Source organism: Heteronotia binoei, chromosome 8 (genome assembly GCF_032191835.1).
Source record: "Heteronotia binoei isolate CCM8104 ecotype False Entrance Well chromosome 8, APGP_CSIRO_Hbin_v1, whole genome shotgun sequence".
NCBI lineage: Eukaryota > Metazoa > Chordata > Lepidosauria > Squamata > Gekkonidae > Heteronotia > Heteronotia binoei.
In genome coordinates this window covers 115,255,923-115,282,992 of record NC_083230.1, presented here as the reverse complement: position 1 = coordinate 115,282,992, position 27,070 = coordinate 115,255,923, and the positions used below count along the sequence as shown (strand labels likewise).

The window sequence follows — 27,070 nt, the reverse complement described above, 5'->3', positions numbered from 1 at the left end:
AAACTACTAGTTCAGTGAAGCAGTACCTTCTTTTGTGTGTCCTGAATCGATCGCCCATCGACTTCATTGGGTGGAGAGGAAAGAGTTCTCCGTATCCACCTTCTCTACCACATGCACAATTCTAATTCTCTGTCACATCCCTCTTTTGTAATCTTTTATCTGAAAAGAAAAGCTCCGGTCGCTTGGTTGACCTCTTCTGCACTTTCCCCCCTGGGTGTTGGGCCAAGAACAGACTAGATGGGGCATATTGTATTTGGGAGATCAGATAAAAACTTCTGCCTATGGCGTTTGGCCTGTGATAATTACTTGGTGCTACGCAGCGATCTGGTAACTTGTATCTGCGGGAACTGGCCCACTGCAGTGATCTGATGACTCATGCATGCAATAAATGTAAAGTTCTGCATTTAGGTAGGAAAAAAAAAATCCAATGCATGGCTATAGGATGTGGGGAGACTTGTCTTAGCAGTAGTATGTGCAAAGAAGGATCTAGGGGTCTTAGCGGACTATACGCTGAACACGAGTCAAGTGTGATGCGGTGGCTAAAAAAATGCCATTCTGGGGCTGTATCAACAGAAGTATAGTGTCCAGATCACGTGAAGTGATGGAATCGCTTTACTCTGCTTTGGTAAGACCTCACCTGGAGCATTGTGTTCAGTTTTGGGCACCACATTTTAAGAGGGATATAGACAAGCTGGAATGGGTTCAGAGGAGGGTGATGAAGATGGTGAGGGGTCTAGAGACCCAGTCCTATGAGGAAAGGTTGAAGGAGCTGGGCTTGTTTAGCCTGGAGAGGAGGCGGCTGAGAGGAGATATAATCACCATCTTCAAGTACTCAAAGGGCTGTTATATATAGGATGGGGTGGAATTGTTTTCTGTGGCCCCAGAAGGTAGGACCAGAACCAATGGGTTGAAATTAAATCAAAAGAGTTTCCGGCTCAACATTAGGAAGAACTTCCTGACCATTAAGAGTGGTTCTTCAATGGAACAGGCTTCCTCAGGAGGTGGTGGGATATCCTTCCTTGGAGGTTTTTAAACAGAGGCTAGATGACCATCTGACAGCAGTGAAGATCCTGTGAATTTAGGGGGAGGTGTTTGTGAGTTTCCTGCATTGTGCAGGGGATTGGACTAGATGATCCTAGAGGTCCCTTCCAACTCTATGATTCTATATCCATGCAAACTGGCCTGGACTTTGCTTGAGCTGAGTACAACCTTGATGAAACAACTGTTTAGCCTCCTGTTCACCAGTCCATACAGATTACCTGAGTGCCAATGCCAAGAGGGGCTGTGACTCAGTGGTAGAGTCACCTGTTCAGAAGGTCCCAGGTTCGATCCCCAGTATCTCCAGTTAAAAGGATCAGAAGTAGGATTTGATGTGAAAGACCTTTGCCTATGACCCTGGAGAGCCACTGCCCGTCTGAGTAGACAATACTGATTTTGATAGACCAAGGATCTATTCATAAGAACATAAGAGAAGCCACGTTGGATCAGGCCAATGGCCCATCAGGTCCAACACTCTGTGTCCCATGGTGGCCAAAACCCAGGTCCATCAGCAGGGCCAGAACTCCAGAAGCCCTCCCACTGTGGCCCCCCCAAGCACAAAGAATACAGAGCATCACTGCCCTAGACAAGGAGTTCCATCTATATCCTGCGGCTAAGAGCCACTGATGGACCTCTGCTCCATATGTTTATCCAATCCCCTCTTGAAGCTATCTATAAGGGAGCTTCGTGTTAATGAAACGCCTTCCAGAAATCTGTACATACACACATATGTAATCGTTATATATCGCTCCTTCGGGACACAAACGTTACACACCCGATGCATTATTCTGGCTGAAGCACTTAAACTTCTCAGCACATCACAGATATTGGGCTTATTTTTCTTTTCCTCTTAAAATTTGACTGGGGACTCGTAACCTAGATGATACAACAATTACTCCCCTTCCATCTAGCCCTTCCTGCAAAACAGGAAGCCTTCCTGTCCGACATGGAATTCACTGCCACAGGAGGTGGCGGCAGCTATATGCGTAGATGGCTTCAAGAGGGGATTGGATAAACATATGGAGCACTGATGCTCTATATTCTTGGTGCTGGGTGGGGGAAACAGTGAAAGGGCTTCCTGGCCCCACTGGTGGACCTCCTGACGGCACCTGGGTTTTTTTGGCCACTGTGTGACAGTGGACTGGATGGGCCATTGGCCTGATCCAACATGGCTTCTCTTATGTGACACAGAGTGTTGGACTGGATGGGCCATTGGCCTGATCCAACATGGCTTCTCTTATGTTCTTATATGACACAGAGTGTTGGACTGGATGAGCCATTGGCCTGATCCAACAGGGCTTCTCTTATGTCCTTATGTGACACAGAGTGTTGGACTGGATGGGCCATTGGCCTGATCCAACATGGCTCCTCTTATGTCCTTATGTGACACAGAGTGTTGGACTGGATGGGCCACTGGCCTGATCCAACATTGCTTCTCTTATGTTCTTATGTGACACAGAGTGTTGGACTGGATGGGCCATTGGCCTGATCTAACATGGCTCCTCTTATGTTAGCATTAATTGTGCTTTAACCTGGGTGGAGTTGGGGCAGTTTTACAGACACTGCGGGCTACCAAAAAGCCAAACAAATGGGTTCTAGTCAAAATCAAGCCTGAACTCTCCATGGAAGCTACAATGACCAAACTGAGGCTACTGTACTTTGGTCACATTATGAGAAGACAAGGGTCATGGGAAAGGCAAGAAAGCTAGGAAAAGTTGAAGGCAGCAGGAAAAGACACAGACTCAACACTGAGTCCCTTGAAGGGGGGGGGGAGGAGATTTATAATTTCAATCAATAAATCAGTCTATCAATCAAAGAAGTTAAAGCCCTCAGTCTGCAAGATCAAAGCAAGGCTGTTAACAATAGGATGTTTTGGGGGATGTTAATTCAGAGTTGCCATGAGTTGGAAGCGGCAGCACTTAATCTGTTTGGTGTGGTGGTTAAGAACATAAGAAAAGCCATGTTGGATCAGGCCAATGGCCCATCCAGTCCAACACTGTGTCACAGAAGAACATAAGAGGAGCCATGTTGGATCAGGCCAATGGCCCATCCGGTCCAACACTCTGTGTCACATAAGGACATAAGAGAAGCCATGTTGGATCAGGCCAATGGCTCATCCAGTCCAACACTCTGTGTCACATAAGGACATAAGAGGAGCCATGTTGGATCAGGCCAATGGCCCATCCAGTCCAACACTCTGTGTCACAGAAGAACATAAGAGGAGCCATGTTGGATCAGGCCAATGGCCCATCCAGTCCAACACTCTGTGTCACATAAGGACATAAGAGGAGCCATGTTGGATCAGGCCAATGGCCCATCCAGTCCAACACTCTGTGTCACAGAAGAACATAAGAGGAGCCATGTTGGATCAGGCCAATGGCCCATCCAGTCCAACACTCTATGTCACACAGTGACTAGAAAACCCAGGTGCCTTCAGGTCCATCAGTGGGGCCAGTACAGTAGAAGTCCTCACACTGTTGTCTCTTCCAAGCACCAAGAATACAGAGCATCATTTGCCCCAGAGAGTTCCAACAATACGCTGTGGCTAATAGCCACTGATGGACTTCTGTTCCATGTTTATCCAATCCCTTCTTATGGAATTTTGTCTGGGAGAACCGGGTTTGATTCTCCACTCCTCCACATGCACCTGCTGCTGTCAGCTTGTGTGAGTCATAATTCTCTCCGAGCTGTTCCTCTTGAGCAGTTCTGGGAAAGCTCTCTCAGCCCCACCTACCTCACGGGATGTCTGTTGCGGGGAGGGGATGGGAAAGAAGATTGCAAGATGCTCTGAGACTCCTTCGGGTAGTGAAGGGCGAGGTATAAATCCAATCTCTCCTCCTATATAATCTGGGTTCAATGGAATCTTCTCAAAGTAATCAGTGAGATTTTGTGCTGGCTCCAGCAACATTCAAAGTACTGTCCCACTTTAGACTCAGGTTTCCTTTGAGCCTGATAAAAACACAGCAGGCACACAATACAGCATTGGCTTAATTATTTTAAACATGTTAAAAAATACAAGTCACATGGAAATAGGAAACCACAGTTTTTACAAAAAAAAAAAACTGCCAAAGAAGACGTAAGAAAAATAGCATGTATATGTTTTATATATATATATATATATAAAATCTACAGTATTTACTAGTCTCAATAAATACTTCAGGAACAGCCGTCTTCCCACTGCTTTGTATCCAGTAAATTGTACAGCTTTATTTTGTTATACGTACTATGAATCACAAAGCCATGGTTTAAAACCCTGGGATTATTATATTGCCACATTGCTATTTACATACATTTCTACGCTGCAGTAAGTAAAACCGGAACAAAAAGGTAAAACGACAAGCGTTGCGTTTGTTGGTTTAAAAACCTTCTTCAGTGCAGCACTTGGCTTACTATCTGTTTTGCTGAGTTCTGCAGGTTAGGAAAGAAAAAAAAGAGTTGCCAAACGAATTAAAGATTACATCAGATTCACCGTATACATACAACTATCGCGATAGCTAAACATTACTGCCATTTTTTTTTCTTTTTAATGGAGGTCAGTACCATAAAATATTAACAGCGCCAACTTGTAGAGAAATGTAGGCACTAAAACACACTGGGATGCCCCCAAACAGTGTTTCTGCAGTTGCCAAGAAGGACAAGTGACGACAGAGGCGTAGCCAGGATTTTAAAAGTCAAGGGGCTTTTTAAAAAGTTGGGGGCACCCTTTCCCATCCGCTGTGGGGCTTGCTGCTTCTCTGAAGTTTTCTTTTGGCAAAAAGAGAAAAAAAAACAGGCTGCACCCTGGAGACCCCCTGGAAGTCAGGGCCCCTGCCCGGAAGTCAGGAGGCAGTGCCCCTAAAGGCCCCATCGCTACAGGCCTGAGTGATGACCATGTCTGAATCCTCTTCTCACTGCAGTCTCCCCAGCCACCCCATGTGGCTTTGTATCCACAGGGACTCATGACCCCCCCCCCCCCAACAGCCCTTTCAGGGGTCAAAAGGAGCCTCCCCCCTCTTTTGCTTGCAGAAAAGCTGCTAAGATCCAAGCCATTGTTTAGGGCAGACTTGTGCAACACAACTGAAGCAAACAAATCCTGTTGGCTTTACGGTGGCCCACCAGGGACTCTATTAAAGCTCCTGTTTTTGCCCACTTGGAGTTGCAAAAACCAGGGCGGCAGAGGGCAGGGGAGACAGTCCTCAAAAACAGGACACAATATATGGCCGACAGGCTGTGTTCAGCTCTCTCAAGTTGCTAAGGCATGAGGGACCGGGTCTTTCTGCACTTCAGATTCCCTTCCCTTCATTTAATCCATACGAACCCTCTCAAAGCAAACTATGAAGCAAAAGAACAGCTCACGAACCATCGCAAGCTGGAGCCGAACAGGATTCCGAATATTTCACATCTGGTATTTTCGGCTTGCGGGACCATGAGCTATGGGAAATTGGTGTTCTGATGAAGGTTCTAGTGTTTCTTTTCGCCTCTGTTAGGTTAAGAAGGACGAACAGTTACAGTTGAGCATTTGCTGAACTAACCATGGGTCTTCTGTGGGCTTATTACTCTTGTATGCAATCCAGAGTATTTAGGGTGAGGCCAGCCATCCACCCTAAAATTGAAAGAAGTCATCCCTTTCCCTCGGTCTGCTGCCATCCGATACAGCTGCCCACAATGAAGATGCTGCGTCCCCTGACCATCTTGGAGCAAAGACCTGCTAAGATGCTAGTCCTGTTGAAGTCACGTCTGTTCTGATGAGACTCCCACAAGCAATCAAACTGGTGCCGCAATACCCCCAATCCGATCTTCTCACTGCACATATGGAGTGCCGAGAAAGCGTGAGCTCCTCTGCTCCGTTCTGTGCATTGCAGATTATACCCTGAAGCAGACACAATAGCCACTGCTTGCTTTTTGTGGAGCTTTCTCGGCTTGCGGTCAGTGGGACAACTGGCATGACTCCTTGTCGTGGCCCTTCACCCCCATGAGCATGAATCTGAGGCTCCCTGTTAATAGCATACCAAATTGGTCTCGTAGCCATTTTTGCCCTGCCAGCGGATAATTTTTTTAAATTCCCACAAACACAAAATGACTGCAGGCACTGATGATAAAGCATTCGGTTACTATGAATTTATGGGCTTTCTATTAATAATGGAGAAGCGCTTCAGCCTTAGACGTTATACCTACAATCATATCTTAAGGGCCTAACGGTACAGCAGCACTAGCCCAGTCAAGGGCAGAAATCTATTGCTCTCAAGGAAAAGAGACGTTGGAGAGTGTTAGGGGAACAGACGAGCCCTCAAATACATGGGCACAAGAGAAACGAGCTGCTGAATGCATGAGGTTGACAAATGCGGGGGGTGGGTGGGGGTGTCGAACAATTTGAACCCGGCTTGGGGACCAAAGAACCCAGCCAGGATGTGGACCTGCAACTTCCATATCCTGTAGTCAACAGCTTCACATTTGTCTTCCGGGAAGCTACGGCAACACTGTTATTTGCGCTTAGAGGATTTGGGTCTCAAAGCTAACCTCGGATTGCTGGATCTCTTTTATGACCAACCGGGCTTATGTGGCAGCTCACTAGGGGACTTGAGAAACCTTTCACTTAGATTGACTGGGACTGCAAAACCAGGGAACAAAAAATTGGGAGTAAATCACTTCCCGGGCTACAACGCACAGCTGCTGCACTGTGCTGGGCACTTCAGGCCACCAAGTGTTATGGGTCTGGTTCCATGCCAGAAATATTCCCAGTATAAGGCTTGCTGAAACGAACAGGCTGTGTGCAATGCATCTGTTCCTGGAAGACTGCGGCCATGGGATAAGCAAAAGAATGATGAAGAAAACCTCAGCGCGCGACACAAAAGCAGGGATAAATGGGTGAGCAAGAGCAATAGAAAATATCTTCGTTTCTCAGAATTTATTTTGTGGGAACAGAACTCCCGTTGTCTTTACAAATACTCCCGATATGTTTTAAGGGATCAAACCCTTCTTGTGGGGAGTTAAAAATGGAGAAAAGAAACATTGCCTCAAGGAGAATTATGCTTAAAGGAAGAAGATTCTCTCTCTTCCTTTGCTGGCCAGTCGCCTTTGGTGTTGCCCCTTTTGTGTCTCGAGAACAATGCCCGATATGCAGCTGCCATATCAAAAGAAATCTGCTTAACAGAACTGTCCGGAGCCCCGTAAAGATGTTTGGAATGGATGCACTATACAGAATAGGGACTGTTACTGGGTTTTGTATGAACACAAGCACACAAACCAAAGGTATTGTATGGCCAAAAACATATTGGGGACCCCCTGGGCAAAAAAGGAGGCGAGATTGAAAACAGACACTGGTCGCAGTCTCCACCAGGTATATGTTGTACATGTCTGTGCAGGAATACTGTAATCATAGACTTGTGAAGCACAGAACACCAAAGAGGAAACACTTGGATGCATCTCTGTCTTTTCCCACTCAACTGAAATGCACACATGGAACTGAACAATTAAATGGGGGGGTATATGGGTATGGATAATGGACTCGAGCGCCACTGAGACCCCAGACATGTGGTCACAGACCATCCAAATGTTAGAAGCACCATTCATAGACCATCTCAGCACGTCTTTGCGGTGGATGCTCACCTGGTCATTCTATCCAAGGAACAAACATAGGCATTCCCCTATCAAGACTGCACTGGATAACCCGGAGTTATTGTTCCTGGGTTACTGAGGCAGTGGATATAAGAACATCCAGAAACACCACCCGTTCTAAGTGAATGGGTGATTTATAAATTAATAAAAATTAAAAATAAAATAACTTTGTGGGTACAGTCTAACAACATACAACCCTCTACGTTTCACTGAAATTCTCTAGCCATTAAATAAACACAACTGGTTGTAGTGTTAGTCAAAAAGCAGCTTAAAGTTGTGTGCGCACAGTTTTTTAAAAACAGATTTTAGGCAGCAAGGTACTTTCCCCAGGTGTAATCTACGTAAATGTGGAACATATTATGCTATTGCTACGTTCATTAGAATCTGATATTCCATATCCAGTACAGAGTGCCAGCTCTTGACAACATTTAACACAGTCACAAAGTAGTGTTATTACTTCGTGGATTTCTTATATGAATTATCCTGTGGGGAGGAGAGGGCAAATGATTGATCTTGACTAACGATCAACCCCAGAGAGTTGTGAACCTTGAATATTTTTCCTCCTAGCCTTCATAGTAGCCATGTACAGTCTCTCACAGCATTACTGATTCATGCACTGACATTCCATCAGTCTGGTGTCTATAGTGGTGGGCAGAGCCTGTGGGACCTGGGTATCGATAATGTGGTGAGTCATGTTCTCCCATGGGTGGAGAAGTCCTGTATCTTATAGGGCTATCCACGGAAACGGTCGGAAGATCTTTTACAGGCATTGGCTGGAAAGGGGTGTATTTCTTCAAGTTACCCAAGTGACTTCGGCTACCTTCTTGGCTTCGGGACTGCCCATAAGCATCCTGTCTGTACATATGAGGAGGATCTGGCCTCCTTCTATTATCTTGCCAATAATCCACTGGAGGAATTACAAATCTGACACCTGGAGGCGATTTAGGATTGCTTGCATAGTTGTCAACAGGGAGAACCTCTATTCGACTAGAAGGTGTAACAATGAGATTCTGGTGACTGACAGAGTAATTTACACGTGGTTTATCAGCAAAAGTCTCTGTAGGAAGGCTAGGTGCATACGATCGACCGGAAGAGTTGGTTGAATTACCATGATTATACTGTGTGGATATGAAGCTTGAGTGAACCATGTTGGGAACATGCTTTGGAGAATTCCCATGGTAAATAGGTGGATTACTGTAAGATGGTGGTGGTGGTTTGATGCTGTGTCCAAGATCTGCCGCATCGGATTGAGAAGAATATCTGGGCACCCTTGGCTGTGAGCTGAAGGCATAGTTATTGGATATTTTTGGTGGGCTAGATGTTTTCTCTGCCAGCTTCCTTGAACTGCTAGAATAAGCTGGATTTCTGGGACTTTGAGGAAGGCTCCTCTCCAGCACCTCATCCGCAGAATTTTCGTTCTCTAGATCAGCACCAGGAACGTTGTCATACTGCGAAGCGTTTGACCCGCGCTTACCCTCGTCGACATCCAAAACCTTTATCTTTTGCTTTGCATTGAAAAGCTGCGTGTCTCCACGAGGGCTAGGAGGTGTTCCTGGACCAGAATGGTCTGCAGGCCTGCTACCCTTGATGTCCATGGTTCGCTTTGCAGTCTTTTCAATGATTTTGATCTCAGAAGGTTTATTCCACCTGGGCACAAATTCCCTTCTTGCATTTGAAGCCGCGTTGGAGTTTTGGTTTGCAGCTGCATTGTGGTTTTGCTTGGTGTTGTTGGCCTCTACTCGAACATCAAGCTTCTTCTGGCTGTCGGTGTCGTTCTTTGGCAAATCGCCCCACGTATCTGCTGGTATAAGCTTCTGCTGTCTCAAAGAAGGCTTCTTTTCCACAGAATTTCTTCTTCTTCGGTGATTGGGTGAGCTTTCTTGGACTTTCTCCACAGGTGCCCTTTGCTCTGTTCGTTGGACCTCCTGAGTACTGTTCAACCCACTGGTACCGCTCTGTCCGTTTAGCAGATGGGTAAGGTTAAGAATAGCTGGCTGAGGTTCAAGTGGAATTTTCCCCAACTTCTTCTTTGGAAATTCATCATCTTTACCTAGAAGAATAATAAAACAGATATGAGATAATATATATATATATATATTTATAAATGAACATTCCCTACAGATCCTTGCTATGAAAATTGATGCTTGTTATATTTTCCAAAACATGTGAAACATATGAAATAAAGGGGGGACGAGGAAAACTGCAGGATTCAAAACTGAACTCAAACCTTAACGAGGTCAGAGATTACCGCTGATTGAGTTTTACGCCTGGCACACACTCTTTTGACAGTAATAGGAGCTGCAGGTGGTCAGCAACTTTGATATCGAAAGGACTCACTCAGGCATGCAAGAGCTCTCTTAGGAATGCAAATCAAATTTCGGAGCTGATTTCCTGACCTTGTATGGTCTCAAATATATAACAAGATCCTAAAAAAGCAAGGAGGCTACGTATTGTTTCCCAGGAGCTGCAGCGGCTCAAGGTCTAATAATAATAATAAAAAAGACTCAATCCTGTTTCTTAGAGGATGTAACTGAGAGTTAACTGCCTGTTAATACGGAGCACCCCAATACCTAGAAAGAGAGAGTGGGGCTCCTATTTCTGGAAACAAAATGGAGTCTGACCAGAAACTGGCCAAAAAAATACTTCATACAAAATGGAGTAGAGCAAAGAGTTTGTTCTGGTTACCACCTGAAGGCCTCCTCTCAGTGCAACCCCACCTAGTTCCTCCACCTCCATCCAAACAGGATGCATAATAACAATGGTGACTGCTGGTAGGTATCACTCATGCCCTAATCCTCAGCTACTGATTAATCAGCCATCTCCCTGGCTCTTTCTGAGACTCAGTTTCTCTTTGTCTACCGCTATGGTAACATCTGATACCTAGACAAATTCTTTGTTTTCTATGCTTGCCTCTCCCCAGGGGTATCTTTGCTGAACCGTCCAAACCATTAACACATATTGTGGCCTTTTGTAACCTATTGGGAGGACATTACTAAGCCAGTACTATCTATTGTTACCTCGAGATCCATTCAGGTGACCAGAGTCAGCTCTACTCATTGGCTTAAGATGAGCAACCAATCAGGCACCCAGAAAAGCAGCATCACTGCCCACCAACAAGCCAGCCCCTTTTTGGGGAGGACCTCTTCCTTTCCAAAATAATATAACCAGAGAGAAAGCATGCTCTCTCACTCTCTGCCTGAGCAACATGTCACTAGAGTGTTCCTCCCTCTCTACTCTAAGTAAGGCGCACCAGACGTGGCACGTGGCCGTGCACGTCCATATCGTTTTGTTGTAAGGACATCTGAACCAGGTAGTATATACTCTGTTTGCCTACCCTTGTGTTTACTCCTGTCTATTTCAACCCTATTTTCTTAGGCCTCTATGTATGTTGTATGATTTTATACCCTTGTATGTTTGTTTGGAATTTTATAATAAACCCCCCCTTGATTATTAGACCAAATCTCCTCACTGAGTGATTTCCAAAGCAGACGCCGTCTGTATATATAGGTTCTCAAGATCTCGCTAAAAGGCTGATTGCCCACCACACTAAATTCCCCAGAACCCTATTTTTAGGGCAATTTCCCTAATAAGGACTATGACTTTGGACATGACCAAGCATTCTATTCTGTGAGAAGTCTCTTGCACATGACCGCACCATCCCTATTAACAGAGCGAAAAGGGTATTGAATTAACTGAGTTGTACAGCATTTATCAGCAAGTGTTGCCTCTGTCTGATTTTAACAATTATTCTTTTCCAAGAACAAACTGAGAAAGTATCTGACCTGTTCCCAAAAAGAACTGAGGAGGGGGGGGCAAGGGGAGAATTCTATTAGTTGGCCAAGAAGACCCTGTGTTCCAATAAATGTGATCATTTGTTACTTTTTTGCTACAGTGAGCGAAAGAAGAGATTTGCGTTAACAAAAATCCGCCAACATGTTCAGAATTTGGCTCAGAATGCTATGGCTGTGCAAGCCCAAGGTCAGTATCTTTCACATTTCTTTGGGTGGAACTATGTGGGAGGAGCTCTAACCCGGATGGCCCAGGTTAGACCGGTCTCATAAAATCTTGGACACTAAGTGGTTCAGCCCTGGTTTGTACTTGGATGCAAGACAACCAAGGAAGTCCAGGGTTGCTGCGCAGAGTCAGGCAACGGCAAGCCCACCAATGTTCGTCTCTTGCCTTGAAAACCCTACCGAATTTCCACACATCAGCCACTACCTGACGGCACTTTCTGCCACTACCAAGTATGAGGATGTAGGCACAGCTTGAAAAACAGTTCCTACCTAGCTTCCCCACTTGACAACTTCACTATGTTTCAGCACCACGTTGTACTTGGATGCGAGACCACCAAGGAAGTCCAGGGTTGCTATGCAGAGTCAGGCAATGGCAAGCCAAACAATGTTAGTCTCTTGCCTTGAAAACCCTACTGATTTTCCACACATCAGCCGCTACCTGACAGCACTTTCTGCCACTACCAAGTATGAGGACGTAGGCATGGCTTGAAAAACAGTTCCTACCTAGCTTCCCCACTTGACAACTTCACTGTTTCAGCACCGCACCACGGTGCTCTGTTGTTAGCCGCCCTGAGCCTGCTTCGGCGGGGAGAGCGGGATACAAATAAAATGATGATGATGATGCTCTGTGTTCACTGGCAGCCAGATCTCGGATTCAGTGGGAGCTCACAGGAGCACAGCTCCTGAACCTTTCTGAGAGTTCCACCTCCTTGTCCATTGAATAGTATGTGCAGCTGCATAACAATCTCTGGATGAGCTCCGCCACCTATTTTTTCTACAAAACGACCCCTGCCGGCAGTCAATGATGCAGAGCGATGGTAAGGAAGGGCTAGCTATCATGACGTTAGGACAAGTAACCATATTCAACCTTATGGCAAGGGGACCTGGACACACAGCTAGCTGCCTCTTTTGGTGGCAGCTGTGTGCACACTGTGATGTTTCATTCCAACACGCAAACCCCATGGAGCACTTGCAGTACGTCAGCCTGGAAAGTCTTAATTATCAAGAGAAATGGTAGCCTTGCAGCTTTCCTGAAAACACCTCTGCCACAAATTAATTTCTTTTAATCTTTTAGCTCAAATTACTTTCTCGTTGTCACCGCCGGAACTACTGGTGCGTTCAAAACCAACAGGATGGTAAATAAAAGGTTTAAAAAAAAAAACAGAAAAAAGTGCACACCTCTACAAGAAACGCCATTTCTTAATGTTACACATCTGTTTCAAAACCTTTTCGGTTCTAAGGTATATCTTGGAAACATTGCTTAAAGTGTCCTTCCGAAAGGTATATGATTGGATTAACGGTGCTGATGACAAAGGAAAAGCCAGTTATGGAATGTCACTCATTCCTTCTGTGATGTGCAAAGGACAGATCAGGTAGGAAGGCTAGTAGTTACAAAATAACAACAACAATAATAATAATAATAATGGAGAATGTGCAGAACTGGGTGCTTCTATCTGAAGTGCTTCTTCAGAGATGTGAGATCAAAGGAATCATCCCTGCACCATTCAGAAAAATGCAACAGAAAGGTCAGGAACCACAGACTGGATCACGCCAATTCCCTCTGCTAATGACACCGGTTTCCCCTTGACAAAAGAAGCCTTCCTCAGTTAAAGGAGGTTCTTCTACCCACAGCCAAGACTCTCACACTAGCAAAAAGCACCACAGTTGAATCCAACTCAGCGCATGTTCTCAACAGTGGACAACATAACTCTATGCGCATCTACAGATATCCAAAGCATGTTTAAGTATTGTAGAATCATAGAGTTGGAGGGGACCTCCAGGGTCATCTAGTCCAACCCCCTGCACAATGCAGGAAACTCACAAACACCTCCCCCTAAATTCACAGGATCTTCATTGCTGTCAGATGGCCATCTAGCCTCTGTTGAAAAACCTCCAAGGAAGGGGAGTCCACCACCTACTGAGGAAGCCTGTTCCACGGAGGAACTGCTCTAATGGGCAGGAAGTTCTTCCTCATGTTGAGCCAGAAACTCTTTTGATTTAATTTCAACCCATTAGTTCTGGTCCTACCTTCCGGGGCCACAGAAAACAATTCCACGCCATCCTCTATAGGACAGCCCTTCAAGTACTTGAAGATGGTGATCATATCACCTCTCAGCCGCCTCCTCTCCAGGCTAAAAATCCCCAGCTCCTTCAACCTTTCCTAATAGGACTCAGTCTCCAGACCCCTCACCATCTTCGTTGCCCTCCTATGGACCCGTTCCGACTTGTCTATATCCTTCTTAAAATGTGCTGCCCAAAACTGAACACAATACTCCAGGTGAGGCCTTACCAGAGCAGAGCAAAGTGATACCATCACATCATGTGATCCGGACACCATACTTCTGTTGATACAGCCCATAATTGTATTTGCCTTTTTAGCCACCGTGTTAAGTTCTGTGTGCCGTGACTTTTCAAGTGATTTTCCCAAGCCGAGCGTATCTGCGGCCTGGTGACTCACTCTACATTTTGCAAATATGATAACTATGTCTGGCCTTGCTTGATCAGACGCCTGCCTCTGCATCACAATCCTGGTACTCCTTGGTTGCCTCCCGTCCAAATACGAGCCAGCAGGGCTGATCCTTGACTGTCCGGCACCCTCAGCAAGGCTAGCTTTTGGTGCCCCCCCCGCCAACACTGATAACATCACCGAGTCACAAGGTGGGGGGCGCCCAATTTGTCCTAGGAAATTACCTAGTTTGCCTAATGGCAGGCCGGCCCTGCTAGCCAGGGCTGACCCTACTTAGCCTCCAAGATTTGATGAGACCAGTCCAGCTTGGGCTACCAATGCTTGGTGTAGAGCCAGTTTGGTGTAGTGGTTAAGTGCGTGGACTCTTATCTGGGAGAACCGGGTTTGATCCCCCACTCCTCCACATGCACCTGCTGGAATGGCCTTGGGTTAGCCACAGCTATCACAGAGGTTGTCCTTGAAAGGACAGCTGCTGTGAGAGCCCTCTCAGTTCCATCCACCTCACAGGGTGTCTGTTGTGGGGGGAGAAGATACGAGAGATTGTAAGCCGCTCTGAGTCTCTGCTTCAGAGAGAAAGGCGGGGTATAAATCTGCAATTCTTCTTTTTCTTGGGCTTTCCACACCCTACTTGGTAAGAATGGTTGACCTCATATTTGTAGTTAGCAGCATGCATTTATGTATCTCCAGCATGCTTAAGGTAACATTTTTAATATTCTACTATAAACACATTTTAAACGCTTCCCCTGGGCTTCCTCTTCTTTTAATATTTCAAATCAATGCACAGTTTTGTTTTGTTTTTAAATAAACCTTTGAAATGCACTTGGGTTGATTAATAAGTTAGCTTTATTTATTTACTTATTTTTTTTAAAAAAAATTAAATAATAGCACTCGTACAGTCTCTTAATTAGCATTACGCTTTCAGGGAACCCAAGTGAGAATACTGGAGACATTTCTACTGAGATCTTTGTCGCTTTGAAGATTACAGGATGTACTCTCTCCCCATCACACAACAGAGCAAGGGTGAGTATAACCCCGGTGTGCATGGTTCAAAGCTATTTAGATGTTGTAGGCTAGCACCTGAATCTTGAAGATTGGTTTTTCTGAAAGGAAAATGTCAGAACGACGCTTAATGTCCACGCTACCTTACCAATCAAGAGCGTGGGATCACAAATATAGAATTAGAAGCCCGGATTGAACTAACATTCCAAGGTCACAACTGTTGATTGCCAAGACCAAAGCCACGGGGCCAGCAGCAGCTTGCGAGTTTCTATTAGATGTGCAAAATAATTGGAAAGCAATCGGATAGACAACAAAGGCAAAAGCAGGTGATCAAAGAGCCGCAGTTTCAGATCTTTTTTTCGTGCGGCCTCAGCACAACATGGATGAACATTAACTTCAGGCTCGGATGTCAGAGATGGGCACGGGACACAAAGCGGGCGTCTCGCTTTAGATCTGCTGACATAGCTGGCGCTCGACATTAAGACAGGTGAACGATCTGATGAAAATTTGGGTCGGGGTGACGAATCCCGGCCTCTTCGTGCACTGAAGCGCAGGCTGATGTGTGCCAAGAGTAGTCCATATGCAGTGGGGAGAACCAGTAGGCAAGGAAGGGGTTTCTAGATGGTCTTTTGTCTCCCCCCCACCCCCCATTTGCCCAAATGTCAGATTTCTTTTCTTCTAAAGCAAACAAATGAATGGAAGCCCACACTGGACAAAAGCCTCTAAATGATGATGATACTGGATTTATATCCCGTCCTCCACTTCGAATCTCAAAGCGGCTCACAATCTCCTTTACCTCCCCCCCCCCCCCCCACAACAGACACCCTGTGAGATAGATGAAGATATTGGATTTATATCCCGCCCTCCACTCCAAAGAGTCTCTGAGTAGCTCACAATCTCCTTTACCTCCCCCCCCCCCCACAACAGACACCCTGTGAGGTAGATGAAGATATTGGATTTATATCCCGCCCTCCACTCCGAAGAGTCTCAGAGCGGCTCACAATCTCCTTTACCTCCCCCCCCCCCACAACAGACACCCTGTGAGGTAGATGAAGATATTGCATTTATATCCCGCCCTCCACTCCGAAGAGTCTCAGAGTGGCTCACAATCTCCTTTACCTCCCCCCCCCACAACAGACACCCTGTGAGGTAGATGAAGATATTGGATTTATATCCCGCCCTCCACTCCGAAGAGTCTCAGAGTGGCTCACAATCTCCTTTACCTTCCTCCCCCACAACAGACACCCTGTGAGGTGGGTGGGGCTGGAGAGGGCTCTCACAGCAGCTGCCCTTTCAAGGACAACCTCTGCCAGAGCTATGGCTGACCCAAGGCCATTCCAGCAGGTGCAAGTGGAGGAGGGGGGAATCGAACCCGTTTCTCCCAGGTAAGATTTCGCGCACTTAACCACTACACCAAACTGGCTCTCCTGATCCTTCTGGTTGGCCACAGTTTGGTGACAGAATGCCCCAGGCTAGCCTGATGTTATCCGATCTCAGAAGCTAAGCAGAGGTAGGCCCTTGATGACACTTGGGTAGGAGACCATCAAGGAAGTCCAGGGTTGCTATGCAGAGGCAGACAACAGCAAGCTACCTCTGTTCGTCTCCTGCCTTGAAAACCCTATGGGGTCGCCATAAGTCAGTTGTGACTTGATGGCACTCTCTGCCAGCAGTCTGACGTTAGAAGCTTTCCTGAGAAATGGATCACACTTTGAAGACTGCTTCTCAGATGTGGCTCACTGTGCCCTGCCAAGCACTGAGAGGGTGCCGAGTTCTTTGGAAATCTGCAGGACTTCCTTCTGTGTCGATATCCTGATAACGATGGCGTAAAACTGTGTTCCCATTATGTGTTTTGTGCGATGAGAACCGACTTATTTCCTACCCTCATCAGATCTCAGAAGCAAAGCAGGGTCGGTACTTAGGTAGGAAATGGCCAAGGAAAGCTCTGCAGAAGAAGGCAATGGCAACCCAGCCCTGCTTCTCCCTTGCCTTGAAAGCCCCTTGCTGGGGTCACCATAAGGCTTGGATGGGAGACCACCATGGAAGGCTTTGCAGAGGAAGGCAATGGCAACCCAGTCCTGCTTCTCACTTGCCTTGAAAGCCCCTTGCTGGGGTCACCATAAGGCTTGGATGGGAGACCACCATGGAAGGCTTTGCAGAGGAAGGCCATGGCCAACCACCTCTGCTTCTCACTTGCCTTGAAAGCCCCTTGCTGGGGTCACCATAAGGCTTGGATGGGAGACCACCATGGAAGGCTCTGAAGAGGAAGGCAATGGCAACCCAGTCCTGCTTCTCACTTGCCTTGAAAGCCCCTTGCTGGGGTCGCCATAAGTCGGTTGCAACTTGACAGCACTTGACACTCACAATTATGACAAGGTTGGTTTAAACACAGTTCACATTATGCTTTTAACATTGCTGAGGGGGGGGGAACCAGTTGGAGGTTTGAGCTAGTCTTGAGGTAAAACCTGGAAGAAGGCAGAGCTTGAAGTCCAGCAAGCAGCAAATCCTATTGTGCTGACCAGGCAAGGAGGCCAAGTCCGTAATATTTATGCCAGGCCTAGCCAATCCAGAGACTTCATCTTGCTGGCCAACTGCAGGTGTTGAAGGTCCGCAAGGCCATCCCCCTTCTTAGTCTGACAAGGGCTGAGGCAGGGGTGGAATTCTAGCAGGAGCTCCTTTGCATATTAGGCCACACACCCCCAGTGTAGCCAATCCTCCAAGAGCTTTCAAGGCTCTTTTTTGTAAGCTCTTGAAGGATTGGCTACATCAGAGGGGTGTGGCCTAATATGCGAAGGAGCTCCTGCTAGAATTCAACCCCTGGGCTGAGGAACTTTTACTAGGTGATGGCCAAGAAGGGCCCAGTCCAAATCCTGGGGCCCTGGCATGCCATATGCAGAATGCAAATCTTGGGGAATTGACCAAGCGAACCGAAGCAGAAAATCTGGGTTACTCAAACCAATGTTTCCAAAAGGGGGGGGGAGCATTAAAAGACAAAGAGTCTGGTTATTCTGAAGCGCTGCTGGAAGCAGAGAAGGGAAGCGACTGTTCTATAGCAGGGGTTCTCAAAACTTTTTCAGTCTGCCAGCACCTTTAAATCCTGACACAAGGTGATAGGTGCAACCACAAAATGTCTGCCATAGGAGGTGGAGCCACAAAATGGCTGCCACAGAAGGCACACACGCACAGAAACAACTCAAATGTAGAATAGAGTTGTAATTAAAAAAAAAATACACTGAAAGCATAAAACCACTGAAACAACATTATGTTACTTTGTGCACCACTTGGATCTCCAGTGGTCAATCAGAGGCTCCGTTGAGCATTTTACCTGGCCCCACCCATTTTCTAACCACACTAGATGGGCACCGTGAATCAAGTTGGCGGGCACCATGGCGGTCCTGGCACTGACCCCTGTTCTACAGCTTTAGAAAGGTGACCACATCCTGATGAAAACAACCACTCATCTCGCCATTTCATTTCTGGAAATTCTGCAGATTTTAAAGATATAAAATAAGCGTTTCGGTAGGTCCTTTAAAAGTATACCGGTGACCTAGTGGAAAACGGGGGAGGAGGACTTCTGTGCCAAACTGCCTGATCGTCCTCACCATGACAACAAGGCCACTGTGTATTTGCAAGACTGTGTTAGCTTTTGGGGGGTTCTCTGCCCCAGTTCAAAGACCAGCACAAAAACTCTCACACATCAGTGCTCACACATCACAGTGGTTGTTCCACATGCACTCTGCAAGACCACTGGGCATGCCTGGTTAAAAAAACACACAAATCCTTAATCAACCTCCCCCCCCTCCCCCACCAAAGCACAAGGAAGCTGAGAACAAGTCAAGAGGTAAAATACCAGGAGACGCTTGGGGGATAGTAGCGGACTGGAAGACCACGATATCGGGTCCTAGCGAGAAAGGGAAAAAAGAAAAGACAGGTAAAAAAAAAACCCCTCCAACTTAAAAGAAGCTAATCATGCAAAGCCAGCAAATGAATAGTTAAAAGCAGATTTCTCCTTTCTTTCCCAATCAGAAATATTATGATTATGAATTGGAACAGCATGGCCGGCATGAAAGACTGATTCGTTTTGGAAGATTTTGCCTGATTGGTATTTACAGAATGTTCCAAAGCCAGTTCTTTGAAAAAGCCCTCTGAAGAAATGCGACTGATTTGTTTTGAACAAATTTTCCTGATTGGTATTACAGAATGATAGAACACTGGATTCGTCCAAAACCGGTTCTTTGAAAAAGCCCTCTGGTGAAACGCAGCTTCCCTTAGCTAGCTTGCCCGTAAAAAAGAGGCTTGCTGGACCAATACTTCTGGACATATTGAATTGCCATGTGCATCTTATAAGACTTTTCTGCATTCTCGTGGGGGGGGGGGGGGCCTTCTGGATATAAGGACTTATATTCCATCTTATGATATTAGACTTGGAGCCATAATTGTATACTGACACGACATAGTACTTTCCCTCTGTTGTACATTCATTCGTTCAATTAATTTTCAATAATATTTCGAAATATAAAAAATAAGGTCTAAAGAGTATGCACTTCATTACTGTTGACATATTCTATTCTGTATTGATTTATTAACTGGTATTACACAAAACAGCATATTGTACACAGGGTTTTTGTTTTTTTTTGTACTGCTATTTTACACTACCTCACTATATTTTTGCTTAGTACTTTTATGCTGTCGTGCTTAACTGAAACACTTGAATACTTTTTAGCTTAATTTGATTCATTTTATGGGCTCGTTGGGTTATTCTGACGTGTACCACTTCAATTCCCCCCCCCCCCCTATCAATTCCGAAGTAGAATAGCTAAACTCAAGCCCAGAAGCACCTTAGAAACCAACAATCTGACAAAGGGAGTTTTCTCTCTTGAAAGCTTCTATCCCCAAAGAGGGTTGGTTTCTAAGACCCCACTGGACTCGAATTTGGCTGTTCAAAATTTTGAACAGTGGCTAATAAATCTTGCACATAAAAATGAAATGATTACTAGGGTACTAACAGAGGTCCCCCTGACTGTCGCCATCCAGTTGGGGCCTGAAGTTCTCCCAGAATTAGAACTGATCTCTAGCTGACAGAGATCAATTTCCATGGAGAAAACAGCTGCTTTGGAGGGTGGATTCTATGGCATTATACCACCCTGAGGTCCCCGTCTCTCCAGGTTCAACTCCCCCCCCCCCCCCCGCCTAAATCTCCAAGTATTTCCCAATTCAGAGGTGGGGATGCTATTAATTACACTAGCCATTGCAGAATACCCTTCAGTGGGTGATCTGCAATGGTAGCGGCGGGGGTGGAATTCTAGCAGGAGCTCCTTTGCATTTTAGGCCACACCCCCTGATGTAGCCAATCTTCCAAGAGCTTACAAGGCTCTTTTTTGTAAGCTCTTGGAGGATTGGCTACATCAGGGGTGTGTGGCCTCATATGCAAAGGAGCTCCTGCTAAAATTCCACCCCTGGGTAGAGGTGCTTATGTCCATATTTAAAATCACAATATTAACAGAATCGTAGGCTTCCTATGACACAGCCCTGAAAGTGCTGGGAGGGGGAACCAATTCACCCTACCCAGCTCACAAGAGAAGCTATACTCAGTACAGCTCCTTCCAGAAGCGACCCACTGGCCTGCTGACACAAGACCATGGTGCCAGAGGAAAGATTTGGGGCATGAAGCTTCCTTATACTGAATAGGACCCATGGTCCATTGAGGTAAGTATTGTCCACTCAGGCTGGCAGCAGCTCTCCAAGATCTCAGACAGAAGTCTTTTGCATCACCTGCTAGCTGAACCTTTTAATCGGAGATGTGGGGGATTGAACCGGGGACCTTCCGCATGGCAGGCAGATGTTCTAACACAGAGCAACAGCCCGATCGATCTGGCAAATTCCATTCCCATGGAGTGCTGCACTTAAGCGGATGCTTAACTCTCCCGTTGATTTTTTTTTTTAAGCCTAACTTTGGCAGAACCGTTCCGTTTGCGATCCTTTAAATGTTCAGCGCTACAATTGCTGCAAGAGCCCACTGATTCATTGTTGTAAGCTGTGAACATTGTGGCTGTATGAAAAGTAATTGAAATCGGGTTCCATTTGACAGCCAGCCTGACAACTGAAGAACAGAACTGAAACGTCTTGAATTATCTAGAAGGGGCATCTGTATGAAGGCTGTAAAGAGTTCCTGATCCCTCTTTTGGACAAGATTTTTGCACATGAACTGACTGTGTTATGGACCTTAATTTTTGGGAGGGTTGCAAGAGAAAAAGGTTGATTCCTGTGATTTTTTTTTAAAAAGCCTAACATTGGCTGAATCATTCCGTTTGCGATTCTTTAAACATTCAGCACTGCAATTGCTGCAAGACAGGTTTTCCAGGTATATGGTGAAAGGACTCTTTCCCCACCCCTGCTCCTGATTTAATCTGCCTGTTTGGCCCCCGAGCGGCTAATGAAATAATGATGCCCGGTTTCCTCCTTCTCTTCCAGCACCCCCAAGTCCACAAGGAAAATTCGCTGGGGCCTAGAATTCATTGCACCCCCAAGACCACAAAATTCGTTGGGGCCGAGAATAAAGAAATGTTTGCGCCAAGTCCTACATTCTAGGGCTTTTCCACTGCAATTGTTGCTAGCCAGGCTTCTGAAAACAGGGGAATCTCTCTTTAATATCAGAACCTGGAGAAAATAACTATAATAGTCACCAGATTTTTTTTACAAAAAAGGTTAGCTTGCGAACACATCCCCAAACCTGTTGAGAATATGAAAGAAATGGGGTTGACATCATCCTTTGGAAAATAGGAAATAAAATTCAGATGGGGAGTGGGGGGAATATAGCAAAAACAAAATAACATACTGATTTATTCTTGAACTTTGTCACCACCTAGTGGGAATTAATCACAACTGCAAAGCTTCCGAATTTAATTGCTTCGCGTTGCATCAACAGTTGACCGCACTGAACTCAATGCCACGTAGAACTGGAGCTAATTGCTTTCAGCGCCTTCTTATGCTCTTTATTTCAGCATGAGAATATGTGTGCTACGTGAGCTGTAGCACAGATGACAGGTGGGGGAGCATGGCGGGGAAATCAGAATTTGAGAGTTTTGCTTTCCTCGCGGTGTTTTTCAATTCTGGATGCGTTCCGAACCGAAGCGCGCATGCGAAAAGTGCAAAGTGCGGGCGAGGAGCAGACCTTGGTATCATCCTGAAAGCAAGACTGCTGCTGACAAGAGAAGCTCCACTTCGAGCTCCCCATGACATCCAGCAGAACTTTCCTTAAATCACGACGTTCCCTCGTTCTCTGCCTCCCTCCAACGATACAACACCGTGACTGAATCACAGATGCCACAAATATAATTAAACCAGTCTCTTCTAATGTCTTGTAAGCAACTTATGCAAAGGGGCAACATGAAATTTTCAGTTCATTGCCCCAACATACAAAAGATTTTCATTAAAGTCCACAGTAATGGTCCACTTTCCAACTTGGCAGTTCCAAGGTGCTCGTGGAAAGAAGACGACGACGGCGTTGGATTTATATTCCGCCCTCCACTCCGAAGAGTCTCAGAGCGGCTCACAATCTCCTTTACCTTCCTCCCCACAACAGACACCCTGTGAGGTAGAAGAAGATATTGGATTTATATCCCGCCCTCCACTCCGAAGACCCTCAGAGCGGCTCACAATCTCCTTTACCTTCCTCCCCACAACAGACACCCTGTGAGGTAGAAGAAGATATTGGATTTATATCCCGCCCTCCACTCCGAGTCTCAGAGCGGCTCACAATCTCCTTTACCTTCCACCCCCCCACAATAGACACCCTGTGAGGTAGATGAAGATATTGGATTTATATCCCACTCTCCACTCCAAAGAGTCTCAGAGCGGCTCACAATCTCCTTTACCTTCCTTCCCCACAACAGACACCCTGTGAGGTAGATGAAGATATTGGATTTATATCCCGCCCTCCACTCTGAAGAGTCTCAAAGCGGCTCACAATCTCCTTTACCTTCCTCCCCTACAACAGACACCCTGTGAGGTAGATGAAGATATTGGATTTATATCTCGCCCTCCACTCCGAAGAGTCTCAGAGCGGCTCACAATCTCCTTTACCTTCCTCCCCCACAACAGACTCCCTGTGAGGTAGATGAAGATATTGGATTTATATCCCGCCCTCCACTCCGAAGAGTCTCAGAGCGGCTCACAATCTCCTTTACCTCCCCCCACCCACAACAGACACCCTGTGAGGTAGATGAAGATATTGGATTTATATCCCGCCCTCCACTCCGAAGAGTCTCAGAGCGGCTCACAATCTCCTTTACCTTCCTCCCCCACAACAGACACCCTGTGAGGTAGATGAAGATATTGGATTTATATCCCGCCCTCCACTCCGAAGAGTCTCAGAGCGGCTCACAATCTCCTTTACCTTCCTCCCCCACAACAGACACCCTGTGAGGTAGATGAAGATATTGGATTTATATCCCGCCCTCCACTCCGAAGAGTCTCAGAGCGGCTCACAATCTCCTTTCCCTTCCTCCCCCACAACAGACACCCTGTGAGGTAGATGAAGATATTGGATTTATATCCCGTCCTCCACTCCGAAGAGTCTCAGAGCGGCTCACAATCTCCTTTACCTTCCTCCCCCACAACAGACACCCTGTGAGGTAGATGAAGATATTGGATTTATATCCCGCCCTCCACTCCGAGGAGTCTCAGAGGGGCTCACAATCTCCTTTCCCTTCCTCCCCCACAACAGACACCCTGTGAGGTGGGTGGGGCTGGAGAGGACTTTCACAGCAGCTGCCCTTTCAAGGACAACCTCTGCCAGAGCTATGGCTGACCCAAGGCCATTCCAGCAGGTGCGAGTGGAGGAGCGGGGAATCAAACCCGGTTCTCCCAGATAAGAGTCCGTGCACTTAACCACTACACCAAACAGCTCTGCGAGAGAGCTATGGCTGACCCAAGGCCATGCCAGCAGGTGCAAGTGGAGGAGTGGGGAATCAAACCCGGTTCTCCCAGATAAGAGTCCGCACACTTAACCACTACACCAGACTGGCTCTTATATCTCCAGATTTGAAAGACAAAAAAGCGCTTTCAGTGCTCAACTGTCCATTTTCCATAAAAGATCAGGAGCTTCTGGGGATATTATAAGCGCTTCTTTCCACGAGCACCTCGGAACTGTCAAGCTGGGAAGTAGACTATTGTTGTGGACTTTAATGAAAATCTTACGTACTTTGGCGACGAACTGAGAATTTCACGTTGCACCTTTGCATAAGTTTGCGTAAGTTGTTTACAAGACATTACAACAGAGCCATGGGGTGGGAGCCACAGCTCAGTGGTAGAGCATCTTTCTCGCATGCACAAGGTCTTGTCCCTGGCATCTCGAGCTAAAAGGATCAAGTAGTATTCTTACAATTTTTATTGCTTAATCTCACAATTTTTTTTTTAAAAAAAAAATAAAAAATAAAAAACTGTCAATTAAAAATGTTTTAAGTTTCATTTCTCCTACAAGTTCGGGGGGCACTAGTGGGCAGCTCGCCTAGGGCACAAAAACCCTAGCACCGGCCCTGTCTATAATATTGTGGGATGACAGCTATACAGTGTGCTTTGTTAGAAGTTTCAGATGCTGATGGTTAACAGCTCGGTTCGGAAACTCAGCTTAAAAGGAAGGTAGCTCGAAAGAGGGTAATCCGCATGCTGGCTTGTTGAAATAAACCTCAGGCACTCACACACCACTCACAGAAGAAGAAAAAGATGAAGAAGATATCGGATTTATATCCCGCCCTCCACTCCAAAGAGTCTCAGCAGCTCACAATCCCCTTTACCTTCCTTCTCCCCCCCACAACAGACACCCTGTGAGGTAGATGAAGGTATTGGATTTATATCCCGCCCTCCACTCCGAAGAGTCTCAGAGCAGCTCACAATCTCCTTTACCTTCCCCCCCCCCCACAACAGACACCCTGTGAGGTAGATGAAGATATTGGATTTATATCCCACCCTCCACGCCAAATCTCAGAGCGGCTCACAATCTCCTTTACCTTCCTCCCCCCACAACAGACACCCTGTGAGGTAGATGAAGATATTGGATTTATATCCCGCCCTCCACTCCGAAGAGTCTCAGAGCAGCTCACAATCTCCTTTACCTTCCCCCCCCACACAACAGACACCCTGTGAGGTAGATGAAGATACTGGATTTATATCCCACCCTCCACGCCAAATCTCAGAGCGGCTCACAATCTCCTCTACCTTCCTCCCCCCACAACAGACACCCTGTGAGGTAGATGAAGATATTGGATTTATATCCTGCCTTCCACTCCGAAGAGTCTCAGAGCGGCTCACAATCTTCTTTACCTTCCTCCCCTTTCAAGGACAACCTCTGCCAGAGCTATGGCTGACCCAAGGCCATGCTAGCAGGTGCAAGTGGAGGAGTGGGGAATCAAACCTGGTTCTCCCAGATAAGAATCCACACACTTAACCACTACACCAAACAGGAATTTCAAGCCACAACAGACTGCGACCAAAGCTAGATGGACATTTTTAAAAGTTGCAAGCGCCATTCAAAGCACTGTGTGCATCTATAGGGATGTGGGGGAGGGGTCCTGATGGCACAAACTGTGTGGTTCAAATCAAGCAGAGAGGGGGAAACTGCCTGAGTTAAACAAAGATTCCACAGCAACCTCAAACTTAATCATATTTGGATGCAACTTAGGAGAAATTAGTAGGGGGGGGGGGAAACCATGTAACTATGGAAACCAATCAGAGAGTTAGTTGGTTAATAAGAGGAAATGCAAAGAAAGAAAGAAAAGGGTTACGTGTGAGTTCTCCAGACATATAAATGAAAAATTCCATATTCATCTGAAAAAGATACAGAAAAAGTGAAAAGAAAAAAGAACGCTGAGCAGGTTATAACGTAGTTCCCCCCCCCTTTTTAAAGCGTTTCTTCCTGTTACAATTTTTAAAAACGAAGAGAACCATGAACTGTGGATAGGATGTGAAAGGAAACAAAGACGACCACCTTTAAAACTTGTATTTCCCTTCCGTTATGTGACTTCTACAGAAACATGGGCTTGGCTGTCTAGTTCATGCCTCGTAAGAATATCAGAAGGGCTCAGCTGGATCTAGTCCAGCATCCTGTCTCACACAGTGACCAACCAGTCACAATCTCTTTTACCTTCCCACAACAGACACCCTGTAAGGTAGGTGGGGCTGAGAGAGCTCTTATAGCAGCTGCCCTTTCAAGGACAACTCTGTGAGAGCTATGGCTGACCCAAGACCATTCCAGCAAGTGCACGTGGAGGAGTGGGGAATCAAACCCGGTTCTCCCAGATAAGAGTCTGCACACTTAACCACTACACCAAACTGGCTCTCTAGCGCACGGGTCCTCAACCCCCGGGCCGCGGACCGATACCGGGTCATGGCCTGTCCTTAACTGGCCCTCCCAGCCTTGGCGGCCCTCCTGCAGCCTCACCGCCCCCCTGCAGCGCCTCCCTCCCATGGTGCCTCCTCCTTTGCCCAGGAAGGAAGTGCAAAGGAAGCAAGGGCAGCATGGTTTTTTCAGTGGCTGTCGCCACCACAGTTTTGCACAGTTTCCCTGCCAATCAGGTGATCGGTGGCAGGGGTTTGTGTGTGTCGGCCTTTACAGAGCCTGGAAGGCGCTTCATGGCCCCTTCCCCAGCCTTAATATTGTAAAAATGGAGTGAGGAGGAAGAGGCGGCACTGTCAAGACCTCCAGTCAAGGAATAATACAGTCTAACGTTTCAGCAGTTTATTCCATAAGCATCTTAAGGCAGTACACCATCTTTGCTAAGACTGACATCTTAGCCATGTGAGTCTCCTTTTAACCCCTCGTCCCAACCGTTGCATTTCAAGCACATAAGCGTGGTAAAGCAAAGTGGGAATGGGTTTTTTTGGCGGGACCCCCTCCCACACGTCTTAAGAGTCCAGGTGCCTAATCTTTACTTCACTAACACCTGACCTTCAGGCCGGTGAAAAC

General features: G+C 46.4%; 1 protein-coding gene across 2 annotated transcripts in view; it reads right to left on the bottom strand.

The window, feature by feature from the left end:
* Nucleotides 1-7,559: 7,559 nt before the first annotated feature.
* The window catches only part of USP6NL (USP6 N-terminal like), a 267,261-nt gene continuing 247,750 nt past the window's right edge, over nt 7,560-27,070 (bottom strand). For both annotated transcript variants that reach the window (XM_060245943.1, XM_060245942.1), the window contains one exon: nt 7,560-9,682. In XM_060245943.1, the coding sequence (XP_060101926.1) occupies nt 8,226-9,682 (1,457 nt within the window). In that variant the 3' untranslated portion in view covers nt 7,560-8,225. The remainder of the gene's footprint in view (nt 9,683-27,070) is intronic.